This window comes from Zootoca vivipara, chromosome 2 (assembly GCF_963506605.1).
Source record: "Zootoca vivipara chromosome 2, rZooViv1.1, whole genome shotgun sequence".
Classification (NCBI taxonomy): Eukaryota; Metazoa; Chordata; class Lepidosauria; order Squamata; family Lacertidae; genus Zootoca; species Zootoca vivipara.
Window position 1 is genome coordinate 7,760,462 of NC_083277.1, and position 16,947 is coordinate 7,777,408.

The 16,947-nt window shown below is 45.5% G+C and overlaps 1 protein-coding gene across 1 annotated transcript in view; it reads right to left on the reverse strand.

Annotated features, from left to right (window-relative positions):
- Window positions 1–1,163: 1,163 nt before the first annotated feature.
- LOC118080256 (E3 ubiquitin-protein ligase TRIM11-like) overlaps window positions 1,164–16,947 on the reverse strand; it is a 33,848-nt gene continuing 18,064 nt past the window's right edge. Inside the window, exons 6-12 of the mRNA XM_060270915.1 lie at window positions 12,509–12,966; window positions 9,381–9,476; window positions 7,771–8,001; window positions 6,536–6,558; window positions 5,402–5,520; window positions 3,939–3,971; window positions 1,164–1,953 (exon numbers count right to left, since the gene is read on the reverse strand). Coding sequence (XP_060126898.1) covers window positions 1,436–1,953; window positions 3,939–3,971; window positions 5,402–5,520; window positions 6,536–6,558; window positions 7,771–8,001; window positions 9,381–9,476; window positions 12,509–12,966 — 1,478 coding nt within the window. The 3' untranslated portion in view covers window positions 1,164–1,435. The remainder of the gene's footprint in view (window positions 1,954–3,938; window positions 3,972–5,401; window positions 5,521–6,535; window positions 6,559–7,770; window positions 8,002–9,380; window positions 9,477–12,508; window positions 12,967–16,947) is intronic.

Here is a 16,947-nt window from a genome sequence, read left to right on the forward strand (position 1 = left end):
TATGGAAGGGGCCCGAAACTAAGGCCCGGGGGCCAGATGCGGCCCAATTGCCTTCTAAATCCGGACCGCATACGGTCCGGGAATCAGCATGTTTTTACATGAGTAGAATGTGTGCTTTTATTTAAAATGCATCTCTGGGTTATTTGTGGGGCATAGGAATTCATTCATATTTTTTTTCAAAATATAGTCCGGCCCCCCACAAGGTCTGAGGGACAGTGGACCAGCCCCCTGCTGAAAAAAGTTTGCTGACCCCTGATAGAGGGGAGAGAGCAAGGGGAGGAGGCCCTCAGACAGGTGGAGGGGGTGTCTTTATTCCATGGTAAACGCAAGGAACGGAGAGCAGGCTGCACTGGTCAGTAGTCAGTGGCCCTGATAGTGGAGCCAGAGTGAGTCCTGCCTGATCTTTGAGAGGGGTCAATTCCATAGGCATTTGTTGTTCCAGCTGTTGGTATCCCAGGGGAGAAATCAGATGCAGCTGGTGCCAAAAAGACACTCCTTTGGGGGAGCATTGTGTATTTGGGGTGGGACTGAGGAACACAGGGAAGGTGCCCTGTGACATGTATAGGGCAGCACAGCCCATGGGGCCCCTTCCGGAAGCTGCTGGACTGCAACTCCCATCCTCTCTGCCCCCTGGCCATGCTGGATGGGTCGGAGGGGAGTTGGAGTCCAGCACTATCAAGAGGAGACCCCATTTGATGCCCCCGATAGACAGAATGCAGCCTGTAAATAAGGAACATTAATGCATCCACTCGAAACACATATAACTGGGCAGAATTCCCACTCAATGCAATGAGGTTTATTTCTGACAATGTGTGGAGATGGCGAGGCTGTATTTGCAGAGGGCATTTGAAGGTGACGCCCTGTTCAATGTCTTTTACATCTAAGGTCTCCAGAGCAAGGAGCTATCCTGCTTGACATGGGTGAAGGGCTTCATTTTTTAATCCTCTATTAATCCAATGATGCATGTATTTTCACAGCTGCATAAGGTCTTGTGGGGAGAGGAAGGTTTCCTAGAATTGCAGAGTTGTGAGGGGACCTGAGGGTCATCTAGTCCCACCCCCTGCAGTGCAGGAAACATTTGCCCAACGTGGGGCTCAAGCAAAAACCCTGGGATTAAGAGTCTCATCCTCTGCCAAATCAGACATCTCAAAATGAAAACAAGATTGAAGGTGAGGAAATTTATTAGGACTCCTAAAAGTGTGACAGTCTCTTTAAGAAGTAAGCTGCAGAGGGAATTCTGGGGAAAAGAACATGCAAAGCAAGAGCAAATCCATTTTGGTTTTGTTAGTTCTGCTGATTTTGACTGGAATGAATCCTCTCAAAGGTCCCCTTGAAAAACTGCCCAACGTGGTCTTGGCCTGTAAATGTTTTATATATCGCTCACTCTGGTCTGGAGGGAAACTCCTGCTGGGCCTGAGAGGCAGATTTAGTCTCCTCAAGAGATTCTGAGGGGGGTTTTCTTTCCCCACAGACAAAAGAAAGGGAGGAGGGTCTCTCCTGAGAACGAGGCTCCTGAGAACGTGTAGAGTTCGGCTCCTGAGTCAGAGTCATAAAAAGACACACGTCCCCCTTCATAGTCCAGAGTCACCCGGATCCTCCTGGGCTTCGTCCTCAGGGACAGACAAGAGTCATCAGGGGAGGTGAAGGCCAAGTATTCATCTGCCCTATTCCCAACAGCCCAGATCCCCTCCTCGGGCCTTAAGGAGAAGAAGCCCTTTCTCGTCACTGACTTCCTGGCGACCCCCACATCCCACCATTCCCCACTTTCCACATTGACTTCCCAGAAATGTCTGCCTGCTGTGAATTCCTCACGTCCCAACACACAAGGCCGATAGTTGAATCTCTCAGGATTGTTGGGCAGGTCTTGATCTTCGTCTCCCCTTCTCAGGCTTTTCCGATCCTCCGACAGGATGAGCCAACGATGGGCTGTGTCTGGATCCAGAGTCACATTGGCTGTTGGGGAAAAGATGAGGGAAAGAGAAGAGTAGGCAGGCAGCCAAGAGACAGAAACAGACATCTTGTTAAAAAAACAACAACCAAAACCCCCAGATTCCCTTTCAGATCAATGGGATTTCTTTGCATCACATGCAAGACTCCTCCTTGCAGACTTTCATCAAAAAAAAACTTCCTTGTTGGTTTTTAAATCAGTTTTCTTCACTTTCTTATATTTGATGTGTATTGTGCCTGCCCTCCTCTCAACCCAGGCATTTTATAAAAGGAAAAAACCACCCAGGAAACCTTTTACTCAGCTCTTCTGTGTTAGCGAAGGGGAAAGAGAGGAGAATTGGAGGAGGCAGGAGAGGAGAGAAGCTGCTTTCCTGACAATATCTGTGGAAATTAGCCTTTGGGGACCTCTGGGTTGGGGTGGGGGATGAGGACCCCCCTGTAGTAGTAGTAGTAGTAGTAGTAGTAGTAATATCACACTTGCCTACTGCCCTTCATCCATAGGTGTCAGGGTGGTTCATAGCATAAAAATATAACACAAAACAACATATAGGCGTCCCCCTCACTTTCGCGGGGGTCATGTTCTGGGCCCACAATTGAGAATCACACTAAGTGGGGAGCCTGTTTATTCCTGCTCTCCATCTCTCTCACCCACTTGGTCTCTCCTTGCCTTCCTACCATCTTGAAAGTTTAGGGCTTGCCGTCAGGGAAGAGGAGGCAGGTGGCAGGGCAATTTTACAAAGGGCTGCTTATTCCATGCTTCTCTTTTGGATTTAATATATAGCATAAGACTAGTTCCCTGGGGGAAGGGGGAATAACGCAAAAAGTTGCCAGTTAGGGTCTTAGACAGTCATGATAGGCAAGTGTAGAGTTGCCGTATTTTGAAGAGCAAAAAAGAGGACATATCTGCCAACTTCTACTCTTAACCATGGATCACTATGGCGACACTCATTTTAAATACCCCTACTCTATGTAGGCTCTCGAAGCTGTGATATACTCCTAGTAGCAATGTTCTTATCTTTAAACAACAAAAGAATAATAATAATACATATTGCTCCCTCGCTTGCAACATGAAAGTATTTGGGCTCATGTTCACATCTTTGTGAATGCAAGTGTGCACAGAACAATTTAACATCTGCATATGGACTCTCCTTAAGGGCAGGGGGATGTTAACTCTTGCCCTCCCAGACTCCTTCTCCAAGATCTTGTAGCTGAACCAGCGTCCTTTTAGTTCAGCCACAAGAAAAGGGTTGTTGCTAGCTTAAGATGCTGCTCTGTTTTGATTCTCTGCTCTAGGCTAGGTGCCTTACATCTGAGTCTAATGCACTAGAAATTTTTTCTAGTCTGAGAAAAAGAGGACATGTGGCAACCAGTCCTGAAAAAGGTCACATGGAAAAGCAACCCAACTCTAGGTAGGAATAAAACTCTTCCCTACTCAGTCTGATCCTTCTGGGTTATTTATCTCTCCCCCTTCTGCATCTTCAAGTCCACCCTCTCTGCCTTTGTGGTACAAACAGCAGGGACTAGAGTCACGTACAGAAGAGACTCTTTACCCCCCCCCCCCAAAAAAACACTAGTCGTATTACCCTGTGAATTGGGGTCTCCATGTGAAATTTACCACGTGAATTTAGATTTCTGAATGACTGAACATTTCCTACAAACAAGCAGTATATAAATTTTATGAAAGAAAGCAAAATCTATAAAATCGAGGGGGAAACCAGGATAATAGTCTACAGGCAGGAGTCGAACTCAGAATTGTGTGCAGGTTCATGGTGTGCAGGTTCTTCGCAGGGACAAGCTCTGCCCCCAATGCAAGCCTTCTAACCCCCTCCCAGTTCATTCATGGGACAAATAACCGAAACACCAATCGAGGCCTGTTACCCAGATTTACACCATTGATGGCGATCCCTAACTCTGCAGAATAGACAGTTCAACACCCATGAAATATCAGACCCCATCCCTCTTGTGATATTGTTCTCCCCCTAGAAATTTACCTTTCTGAATCGACTTTCTGTATAACAGAGCATCTGAGGAAGCAAAAAGATATAAAGTTTAAGGGCAACACTCTTCCACCAGAAATAAATCTCCATACAAAAGTAACATTTCATAATGTGGCATCCTTAAATTCAAGTACAATTATTAAATATTAATTAAATCATACAAAAATAATTAAAAACAATAAAACCATAGGAAGAAGCTATGAAAATAACTAAAGCTTTGAAACTCAGCAATCATAAAGCAAGCTTACAAATAACAGAATACAAATATTCAACATAAATCCTGATGGTCTCTGAACTTTGTCCCTGGAATTGGGCTCTACATTCTTAGACTAGAGGGGAGGCAGAGCAGTAAGAATCCTGTAAAGCGATAAAGAGGGGAGATGGAGGCAGCCTTAACATCTTCCCAAGTAAAGTGGTGGCAGAAATTATGAAAGCCATAACTGTGAAACATAAAGAGAAGTGAAAGTTGCTGAGGAAGGCTTGGCAGAGCTCTCAGGCAAAAGGAAGGCCATTTCTCACAAAACTTCTACAAACCTTTAAGGTTGTTAACAAGCAGAATTATGCTCTTTGGGGCTCATGTGCTCTTGCTTCCATCCTCAATGGGGGAACTCTCAGGAGATTATGACGCCTGAAGCCCTAGATATGGCAACTGCAGGGGGACGTCCAGGGGCGTAGGAAGATGGGGGCGGTGGGGGCATAGCTGCCAAGTTTTCCCTTTTCTCGCGAGGAAGCCTATTCAGCATAAGGGAAAATCCCTGTAAAAAAGGGATAACTTGGCAGCTATGGGTGGGGGCAGCGCGCCCCGAGTGACGCGATCCCAGGGCCGCCATTGCCGCTGCCTGCCCTGCCCCAAAACGCCCGCCCCGCCCGCCTCCAAATGCGCCACTACATAACTGTGCACTGCGCGCCCCGCCCCCAAAATCCGTGCTCCGCCCCGTCCCCAGAATGCACGCCACGTCACTGGGGGCAGCGCGCCTGCTCTCCGCCCCCAGTGGCGAGATGAAGCTTCGCCGCTGGGGACGTCTGAGGAGGAGACAGCTCAGGCCTTGGCTCCAATGCTGAGAAACAAGCCTGAGCAGGAGACAGAGGGGGAACTGGGGGCTTCTTAATGCCCTTTGAAACCATTCAGAGCAGGAGAACCCCCCAAAGGAGAAACCCAGATTGTGTAGACGGGGAACCAAAAGGAAAAGGAGGTTCCGTAGAATTGTAAACAGAAGCACATGGGCGGAAAAATATCCTGACTTTGCTCTACACTCTGCTTCAGGCTTTCTTAGTTTACAGGATCCAGCGTCACAATATATATGGGCCATTCTGGGGGACAGGAAATGAAGGATAGAGCACCAAGAAGGAAGCTATCCTGGGGTTACTAAATTCCATGCAATAAGAGCCTGGCATGTTCAATTCTGAAGAAGTAATAGAAATCCCAGTGTGAAATTCTTGCAGCCATTTTTCATTACCTTTCCATTGTTTCATTGTATCCTCCCCAAGGTGATTTATATCAAAGGATTCCAAGATCCTGTTCCTCAGTTCTGGAGGGAAAGGCAGTGGCTTCTCTGGACTCTCTCTTTTCTCATACCTGGTGAAAAGAAAAACAATGAATGGTCCCATTGTGGCACTGTTTCCCAAATTATTGCAGGAGATCTCAATAACATGAACAAAACTAAAGTTCATTTCCCAAGAGGTAATTTTCAGGATTCAGCTTCATCTGCTGACACCCACCTCCAAGCCCCAGTCTAGCATTTCAACTTCCTGCCCTGACTGAGATGGAAAAGCGGTATAAAGCTGGGTATCCACCACAGATTAGGGAGACCTCAGTCCAAAGCCCTGAGAACAGCTGTCAGTGGCTTCGTAAGGATGCTAAACAGCACAAGGGACAAGATGTAACTCCAAGCGACACCACTGTAGGGCTCCCATGGCTTCCAATGATGCTGTCCCATAACAACTTTCTGGGAAGGTCCCAGGACATAAGAACCAACCCCTGAAGTGGAATGCCTGCCCTCTCACCCTCCCTGAGCCTCTCCAGAGGATGTGAGTGATGTCCAAAGTTGCCAAGAGGTCAAAGAAACAACCTCAACCCTTCATGCCCCCTTCTCTCACCCACAACCCCATGCCCCATGGGCCTCTCCCTTCAGAGGCATCCAACAACCTGACTTTCACCCCGCCACTCCAGACTACCTTCAGCCTCTCACGCTGGAAATGCTCCCAAGAAAAAGAACCCACCTATTCTAGACCAACAGACCTTCCCTCCCTAAGTACCTCAAAGGGGCTGAGTTTCCAGAGTTGGGTGGATCTTTAGCACTTTCTCTTCTAGATGTTTGAAATTACAAAAAAGTCCATGAAGGGAAAGTGCAAGAGAAAGAAAAGAGCCCCCATCCCTGTGTGAAGAGATGTGGGGAGAGAGGAGGCAGTTGACCTTGATCCTTGGAGGGAGAATTGGGGGGCTACAAGTTCAAAAGAAGGGGATCTACTTTTACCTGTGAGATGCTGCAGAGAGTGAGTCCTAAAGTCTCCCCCCTGCAGGGCCATGTTTGAGGTTCTTGCATTCTGGCCTCATGGAGGGATGCTAATGGAAATGAGCCAGATCCACTTACCTCTGCAAGGTGCTTCTCACATCCTAGAGGGAAAAAGAGAAGGTAATTCACTGCACACCACAGGCCACACTAGGAAGACCCCCTCAGAGTGGAGGAAAAGCCTGGCCCTTGGATGTCAGTCTGCCTGGCACATGCCAAGGTTTTGGGTAGGGATGGCTGAATCAGCCAGTTTGGATTTCTCACAGCTTTTATTTTTCCAGTCTGAAATAATTTTTTCTGATATCAAGTTCTCCACATTTCCACATCTGTTTGCAATTATTATTTTTAATCCTTATGAAAATCCACCAGCATTTTAGGGAAAGTTCATGTTTGTGGGTTCAAGGAAGATTCCACCCCATCTCTTGTCTTAGATTATAATTTATTAACTTTAATGCAGTTTGAATTGTGAAATTGAGGCGTAAGGAAACTTACAGGATAATCCTACCAAGGAACTGTCCCAAACTGTCTTCCACAGAAGTCCCCAAATTTCAAATGCTACTTTCCAACTGGAAATAAAAAAGCACCTGCAGCATAAAATGCCTCCAAAGGCGTAATAAAACAGCTCAGTGTTTCTTTGGGCTCATCCACACTTCTGCTTTTCCTGGGCCCAGAAAACACGGGTCCAAGTGGTTTTGCCTTTGCCTTGCCACTTTCCCTCAGGAAAAACCTGCTCCTTAGTGCAACATCAAAGCAAACGTCAATCTGGAGAAAACCTGGCTGATGTTTGCTCTCATTCAGAAGTAAACAGGGGGTTGTCCTGGAGGAAAGGGGTAGGATAAGCAGCAGTCTGGATGAATCCCTCTGTCTTGCTCTTTGGTCACTGTGACTGAGCACCATTTTGGGACGATCTGGATCCATGGGGAAGGTGATCAACCCAGAGGTCATGGAGGGAACTGGAAGAGAAGCTTGGTCAAGAGACTGGCTCATGTCGGAAGGAGGCCTGAATGCATCCTTGGTGAAGCCCCTCACAGGGCAGGAAGGCAGCATTGCCCAGTGGGAAGGCATTTGGAGACAAATCATCAGCAAAGAGCAGAAAACCACCTCCAGTTCCATCAAGACCACAGAAGAATCTCTAGTCTGCATTCAGGTGAGTTAAGCATCCCAGGTCTCTTGGGTCTTCCTGTCCATTACAAACCTGGCTGGAAGCTCCATCAACTGAGCTTCTGAACTCCTTGAATACATGAAAGGGGCACAGAAAGGATGGGAGGCAGCCTCTTCCTGCAGCCTTGGGCTGCTCCTGCCACCATCTTACTTACCTGCAGGAGTTCACTCGCTGGCTTCTGACCCTTTTCCTCCATCTCCTGGATGATCCTTTCAAGGGAGGAGAGTTTCCTGGAGAGTCTGGCCAGCTGCTCATCCCTTTTCCCTACAATCTGCTTCTCCACCTCTTCCACATGATTCAGCAGACGTTTTTCCTGTTCTTCCAGGAACTGGCGGAGTTCTTTGAACTTCTCCACAGTCTTCAGCCTCTCCGTTTCTGTTAATTTCTGCAAGAAAAGCGGACGTCTGAGTGTGGGCGATGGTCAGCCTCCGAAACATCCGGAAGAGAATGATAAAATTCCACAGGGAGGGCACTTCTGATTTTTCATAGTCATGAAACTTCCAGTGGCTAAAGAAATAAACATTTATTTTGAGGGGAAGCCCTCTCCATAGCTGTTTCTGTTGACTTCTATTTTGCAGAGAGCTGCCTAGGGCTTGCTGATCAGAAGGTCAGCGGTTCGAATCCCTGTGACGGGGTGAGCTCCCGTTGCTTGGTCCCAGCTCCTGCCAACCTAGCAGTTCGAAAGCACGTCAAAATGCAAGTAGATAAATAGGAACCGCTACAGCGGGAAGGTAAACGGCGTTTCCATGTGCTGCTCTGGTTTGCCAGAAGCGGTTTTGTCATGCTGGCCACATGACCTGGAAGCTATATGCCGGCTCCCTCGGCCAATAATTCGAGATGAGCGTGCAACCCCAGAGTCGGTCACGACTGGACCTAATGGTCAGGGGTCCCTTTACCTTTTACAGCCTAAAGCAAGGAGCTCTTTTTCTAGCCAGGGATGTTCCCTGCATGTTTTGGGGCATGGCATAACCAGAGTTCATAGTTATCCAGAGAACATCCATGGACATAAAACACCCCTCAGTTTAGACTGGGGCCATTTAGGTGTAGGAAGACAACAGAAACAGAGGAGGAGGAGGAGGAGGAGGAGGAGGAGGAGGAGGAGGAGGAGGAGGAGGAGGACAAAGTGAAGAGTTCATCCCCATAGCTCCCCTGTTTCCTTTAAAGGTTCAAAATGCCCAGAGTTTCCTAAAAATGAACAAGAGTGCACATTTAGGAAGACAATTCTTTAGTAATATTTATGGTAAATCCGGATTTGGATTGAATTGCTTCCACCCTCTCAGCTCACAAGCCCTCAGGCTTCTCCTTGACTACTATTCACATAATAAATGACAAGGGGAAATAAACTCAATTTAGCTGCATTCCTTTGAAATTCACACGGTTAACCCAGCCAGGTAATATTCACAAAAAATGTATTTATGAGGGTAAAGTACAGATCAAAATATTTATACAAGAAGGTAGCTACCCTAACATCTGATTCATTTTCAGAATAATAAATTAATAAACAGAGTGATATGGAAAAATGGGGAGAAGCTGAAATGGGCAGATTTCCCCATCCCTCCTCAGTCCTGACGACATTCTTCAAGTGCTTGTTCCCTCACTAGTAACAATAGTGATAGTAGTAATAATAATAATAATAATAATAATAATAATAATAATAATAATAATATATTTATTATTTATACCCTGCCCACCTGGCTGGGTTTCCCCAGCCACTCTTGGCGGTTTCCAACAGAACATTAAAATACAATAATCTATTACACTTACAAGGAGGTCTTTGCTTTCCTTGTCCAGATTTGCTTGATAGGCCAGAATTTCCTCTCTCTCTTTCCTCAGAATCTCCAGGTGGCGACAGATCTCTCCCTAAAGAGAAAAGGGAAAACTCAGGTTTGATTGAGACACACAGAGACAAGATGAATAGTATGCTGGCTTCTTGCAACCAGTGGCCTTGCTATACTGTAATAGCAATGTAATTTACTGGAGGAAATAAAAGTCCAGAGGTTTTCAACCAGGGCCGTCTCTAGGCCCAGGCTGGGTGGCGCGGGATGCCAGGGTGCCTGTGGCCACCAGGGGTGCCGCTGCGCCTGCCCGCTAGCTGATGGTCGGAGAAGCGCTGTACTTCCGTGCAGTCCGTACGGGATCACGGCGAAGCTCTGGTGAGGCTCCAGAGCCAGAGCCAGCGCCTCACCGTGATGTGGTTGTGCCCACGCCGGGGAAAGGGGGGGCTGTCCCTTGGCTTCCGCTCAGCTCGTCCGGGGGCAGAAGGAAGGTGGGAGGCTCCCAGCCCCCTTCCCCCCTCTCCTGCCCAGAGCGGCAGCAGCGCCTCGATGATGAGGAGGAGAAGGAGGAGGTGGGGGGGGGGAATCTGGAGAGTGCCTCCCTCCCTGTCTGCCTGTCCCTACGTTTAGATCTAAGAGGAATAGCCTTGGTTTAATGTTCTGAGTGCTGCTTCTATTGCTTCTTGCTATAATTTGTCGCGGTAGTAGTGGATAAGTTCCCCTTTTTGCCAAAGTCTGTTTAGCAACTCAATTAGCCATAGATTTCTCCTCCTTACCCTTGTATGCTTCCCCCTCCCTACTCCCACTGCTTTGCATGTGTGCTCTGAGGACTGGAAGAAAACAGTCAGCTTTACAAGCATGATTGCAAATTCCTCATCCCTGTCTCACTTGGAAGAGCATAAGAGCCTGCTGGATCAGGACCTAGTCCACCATCCTGTTCTCACAACGGCCAACCAGATGCTGCAGGAAACCTTCAAGCAGGTCCCCAGCACACCCCACCCACTGGTGGTTTATAGCAACTGGTATTCAGAAGCAATTTGCTCCCAGCAATGTCCACCACTACCTCAGGATTCAACCACCTGCTTCTCCTGCTGTGTACATAGACCTATCTTGAAACACAGGAAGCTCAGTCATGTCAATTTGGCCCTGCATTTCCTACTCTGGCTGGCAGGATCTCTTCAGGATTTTGGGCAGAGGTATGCCCTTCCAATCACCTGCTGCCTGATCCTTTTAGACTGAAGAGCCTAGGAATTAAACCTGGGACCTTCTACATGCAGAGAACACAGATTGGTCTCTCCCTCACGTAATGAGCCCATAGAATGAGCCATTGGTCATGTATTCAGCTTGGGAAGTTTTTGAAAGCTGGCTGGTGCTTCTGAAGTTTCAAAAGTTGATGCTGCACTTGGAGTCCAAAGCTACCAAGAGGCGAGGTAAGCAGAGGTGTTTTTGTTTTTTTAATCCAGTACTTCATTCATAGCCTATTTTACCTCCAATGAGCTTTAGCTGACATGTAGAGTTCTCCCCCTCTCCATATTACTCTCACAAGAACCTTGTGAGGTAGGTTAGGCTGAGTGGCCCAGGGTCATCCAGTGAGCTTCTTGGCAGAGTGGGGATTTGAACCCATATTTCTTGTGCCCTAGTCTGACACCCTAACCACTGTACTACACTTTTCTTCTTGCTGTGTTTTTTCTTTTTGCATTTTCTAAGGAAGCAACTTCTGCAGCAGACACTATCTGTGCAATGTGCTTTGAAATTCAGAGTGTTCTTCAAATGGGGTGTTAGCTTCTTGCAGTGTTTCTCGATTTATTTAGTCCTCCTCCTGTAGGGGCTTACTCATTGCAGGTTTGATTCCCATGTGGGACAGCTGCTTATTCCTGCATTGCAAGGGGTTGGACTAGATGACCCACAGAGTCCCTCCCAAATCTACAGTTCTATTTAACTCATTTTCCCAGCATACATATACTTTGGTGTCTTTTTAATCAAAGCACTAATCAGGAATAATTTTTTCTGACAATAAGAGCTGTTTAACAGTGGAACAGTCTCCCATGAGAGGTGGTAGACTCTCATTCCTTGGAGGTCTTTAAGCAGAGTTTCGGTAGCCACCTGCCATGTACGGTATATTTTAGATGAGATTCCTGAATTACAAGGTGTTGGACTAGATGACCCATGGGTTTCCTTTGAACTCTACAATTCTATGATTCTATGTTTCTTCATGTAGGTTCAGTTCCTATGAAGTTTTTTTCTCTCTCTACAGAGTTTTTGCTTTTAGAGAGAGAAATCTGGTGTACACCTTTCATGGTAGTTTAAGCACATATTGTTGTAGTCTGGCCAGCTTAGTCACTGTGAATGAGTAATCCAGGGTTTTATTAAAAAGAATGTTGATTTTTCCTGAATGGACAGTCTAGCATTGGGGAATAGGGCTCAGCAGGGAGAGGTGTGAGAGAGAGGAACAGTCCGTATTTTGGACTTAGCCAGTGGGCACATTAGTGGCTTAAAACCCCATGAGATTGCTTCCCCCTTGCTGTTGTAAACGGCAGAGGGGATTGGGATGTCTGTGCATTTATCTGTTTGGTTCCCCATCACCTGTATGCACACCCAGCTCCTATTCATGAAGCTGTCATCTCTGATTGGCGGGTAGGGGGAAGGGGTGCCAGAAGGTGATATCGCCTAGGGCGCAAAAAACCCTAGCAGTAGCCCTGGGTGTGGGGGGCGGCGGAGGGATCCTTGCACCACAGCGCCAGATAGGCTTAAGACGGCCCTGTTTTCAACCTTTTTAGGTCCATGACTCCCTGGACCAGCTACCCTTTTTCTGTGGGGCTCCTGTGGGGTTCAGGGGCCCAGTTAGGTCACCCCTTGCTTACAGACTTCTACCTAGTCTTTGCAGATGCTACTCAGGGATATCAAGGGAGATCCCTTGGTCCCCCTGGCAGAGAGAAAGACTTCAACTCCCTCCTCTCAATCATCCCAGGAGCCCTCAGGCTTCCCCGTTGGCTGCTTTTTACATAATAAACAACCACCAATTCATTCCATGCCTACTTTGGACCAGAGAATTAAAAATAAAACCTCCCAAGAAGAATCCACAGCTGTTTCTCCCCTCAAGATCCAGGGATCTCCTACCTTGTACTCCTCAGAAGCCTCCTCCAGAGGAATCACCTTGTGATTTTCATGTTCCTTTGATCTGTCACACACCAGGCAGATGGGGGCTTCGTGGACTTTGCAGAAGAGCTTCAGGGGCTCCTTGTGCTCCTTGCAGACGACTCCGTCTCCCTTTCCCTCTTGAACGCTGAGATTCTCGATTAATTCTACCATGTTAGCCAGTTGCCGATTGGGGATGAGGCTCCTACTCTGGACTCTTTGTCTGCACTGAGGGCAGGAAGCCTCTGCCTCCGATTCCCCCCAGTACTGGATCAGGCAGGATCGGCAGAAGTTGTGCCCACACTCTGGGCTGGTCACTGGATCCTTGAAGTAATCCAGGCAGATGGAGCAAGTGGCTTCATCACAAAGACGCTGGATGTGACCCCCTGCAGCGGCCATGGCTCCCTCACACGAGTTAAGTTTCACTTTCTGAGTTTTCAGTCACTGGGAGTTTCCTTTCCTGGAAATGACTCAGTGATCACGTGATCTTTATCTTTTTTTAAAAAAAATGTCCCCAGGTCTTTGCAGTTGCTGAATGTTTTCTCAAGGAGCAGCGAATGCTTTTTGATTGCTTCCCATGTTTTTCATAACACACAAACGCACACATACCTAGTAAGCTGTGCTATTCATATTGCAACATTTTCATTTATAGGCTTCCTTGTTATTTTTTAAAAAAATATTTTTTATTAATTTCTTTCTTTAAAAAAACATAGACTCACAACAAATATAGACACAGGACAAACAAAAACAAAACCTATACTAAAGCAAAAACTATTACATCTATCTTTATATACAATCCACACTTTCTTTATGTTAACTTCCAATTATTCTCTCTGTAAACTGTATATTAACCTTAATTTATGACACAGGTATAACTTTCTACTTGCTGGATTTTTCTTATGCCATTACATTTTTCTTTAGGTTTTTACCAGGTTCAGTATTGGTCTGCCACTAGGATTCCGATTTACCATTACTCTTTAAATATTCATTAAACATCCTCCATTCCTTCTGTATTTTTTGTTTTGTTTGTTCCCTTATTCTTCCAGTGGTTTTTGGTAACTGTAAATATTCTGTCATTAAAGTTTGCCAATCCATTATGCTGGGCATATTTTTGTTTTTCCAATTTCTCGTGACCAAGACTCTTGCCGCTACTATTCCATACATTAACAATATTCTTTTTGTGGTTTTAATACCCTCTGGTATTTTATTTAGTAAAAATAATTCTGGTCTTTTTCTAAGAGTACATTTTAACATTTTTAAAAGTTATTCGTACATGTTATTCCAGTATTTGCATATTTCCGGACAGTTCTACCACATGTGAATAAAAGACCCTTTTCCGTGTTACACCTCCAGCATTCAGAAGATTTGTTCTTATACATCCTGGCTAACTTTTCCGGGGTTTGATACCACCTGTACATCATTTTTAATATGTTTTCTCTTAGGTTGTAACAGGCGGTAAATTTTATATCCACCTCCCACAGTCTTTCCCACTGTTCTATCATAATGTTCTAGCCAAAGTCTTGGGCCCATTTCACCATCACTGATTTTACTTGTTCCTCATTTAGTTCCCATTCCAACAACAGGTCATAAATGCGTGGAATGTATTTCCCATCGCTCTGTATTAGTTCTTTTTCAAACTTCAATTTTTCCTTTGCAACACACAAATTTTTGTCTTGGTTAAACCTCTGATTAATTTGAAAATATTGTAGCCAATCCAAAAGGTATTATTGTATCTCCTCGTATTTTTTCAATGTTAACTCATTTTGTTTCTTTTCTAATAATTCCTGGTAGGTGGCGATCTTTTCCTCCATATTAAGTTTCTTAACTGTTATAACATTTATTGGTGATGTAACCTTGTCATTTTTGAATTGGAGAATATCTGCTGCTGCCCTAAATGGACGGGAGTTCTGATTTAGCAAGCGTGAAGAAAACTCGTAAAAGTCTGGTTACTAATTCTAACTTAATTCTTTTTTAGCATGCTGGCAAAGAACTTCAGATTGAAACAGACGCTTTCAGCATTGCCAACCTGGTGATCCACGGTTAAGAGTAGATGTTGGCAGCTGTGTCCTCTTTTTTGCTCTTCAAAATACGACAACCCTACACTTGCCTATCATGACTGTCTAAGACCCTAACTGGCAACTTTTTGAGTAATTCCCCCCCTTCCCCCATGGAACTAGTCTTATGCTATGTATTAAATCCAAAAGAGAAACATAGAATAAGCAGTCCTTTGTAAAACTGCCCTGCCACCTGCCTCCTCTTCCCTGGCGGCAAGCCCTAAACTTCCAAGATGGGAGGGAGGAAGGCAAGGAGAGACCAAGTGGGTGAGAGAGATGGAGAGCAGGAATAAACAGGCTCCTCACTTAGTGTGATTTTCACTTGTGGGCCCAGAACATGACCCCTGTGAAAGTGAGTGACGCCTATATGTTGATTTGTGTTGTATTTTTATGCCGTGAACCACCCTGACACCTATGGATGAAGGGCAGTAGGCAAGTATTATTATTATTATTATTATTATTATTATTATTATTATTATTATTACAGGGGGGTCCTCTGCCCTTTCGAAATCCAGCTTGCACTTCTGGGAGTTCTCGGTCCACATACTGCCTAAGCCTGCCTTGTAGAATTTTAAGCATAACCTTGCTAGCGTGTGAAATGAGCGCAATTGTGCGGTAGTTGGAGCATTCTTTGGCACTGCCCTTCTTTGGAATTGGGATGTAGACTGATCTTCTCCAATCCTCTGGCCATTGCTGAGTTTTCCAAACTTGCTGGCATATTGGGTGTAGCACCTTAACAGCATCATCTTTTAAAATTTTAAATAGTTCAGCTGGAATATCATCACTTCCACTGGCCTTGTTATTAGCAGTGCTTTCTAAGGCCCATTTGACTTCACTCTCCAAGATGTCTGGCTCAAGGTCAGCAACCACACTACCTGAGGTGTACGAGACCTCCATATTTTTCTGGTATAATTCCTCTGTGTATTCTTGCCACCTCTTCTTGATGTCTTCTGCTTCTGTTAGGTCCTTACCACTTTTGTCCTTGATTATGGTAATCTTTGTACGAAATGTTCCTTTCATATCTCCAATTTTCTTGAACAGATCTCTGGTTTTCCCCATTCTATTGTTTTCCTCTATTTCTTTGCATTGCTCATTTAAGAAGACCCTCTTGTCTCTCCTTGCTGTTTTTTGGAAATCTGCATTCAGTTTCCTGTATCTTTCCCTATCTCCCTTGCATTTTGCTTGCCTCCTCTCCTCCGCTATTTGTAAGGCCTCGTTGGACAGCCATTTTGCTTTCTTGCATTTCATTTTCCTTGGGATGGTTTTCGTTGCTGCCTCCTGTATAATGTTACGAGCCTCCATCCATAGTTCTTCAGGCACTCTGTCCACCAAATCTAAATCCTTAAACCTGTTCCTCACTTCCACTGTGTATTCATAAGGGATTTGATTCAGATTGTATCTTACTGGCCCAGTGGTTTTTCCTACTTTCTTCAGTTTAAGCTGGAATTTTGCTATAAGAAGCTGATGATCTGAGTTACAGTCAGCTCCAGGTCTTGTTTTTGCTGACTGTATAGAGCTTCTCCATCTTTGGCTGCAGAGAATATAATCAATCTGATTTCGATGCTGTCCATTTGGTGATATCCATGTGTAGAGTCGTCTCTTGTGTTGTTGGAAGAGAGTGTTTGTGATGACCAGCTTGTTCTCTTGACAGAACTCTATTAGCCTTTGCCCTGCTTCATTTTGAACTCCAAGGCCAAACTTGCCAGTTGTTCCTTTTATCTCTTGATTCCCTACTTTAGCATTCCAGTCCCCTGTAATGAGAAGAACATCCTTCTTTGGTGTCATTTCTAGAAGGTGTTGTAGGTCTTCATAGAATTGGTCAATTTCACTTTCTTCAGCACCGGTAGTTGGTGCATAAACTTGGATTACTGTGATGTTAAAAGGTCTGCCTTGGATTCGTATCGAGATCATTCTGTCATTTTTGAGATTGCATCCCATTACAGCTTTTGCCACTCTTTTGTTGACTATGAGGGCCACTCCATTTCTGCTACAGGATTCTTGCCCACAGTAGTAGATATGATAGTCATCCGAACTGAATTCGCCCATTCCCAGGATTATTTGATAAACTTTATGGGGAGTTCGCATCATTATTTGATGGCAGTCTGGGGTGCTATAAAGGGCCTCTCATTGACTTCAAGTTGGACCAAGAGGTGGCTCCAGTTCGCCTCAAGCCAAGACGCATGCCATTCGCTTTGCAGCCCAAAATAGAGGCAGAGCTCGACAAGCTCGTCCAGCAAGGGGTGTTGGCACCAGTTGACTCAGCATGATGGGAAACCCCAATAGTGACCCCACTAAAAGCAAATGGGGAAGTGCGCATCTGCGCAGATTATAAATGCACAATAAATAAGGCAATTCAGGGAAATTCCT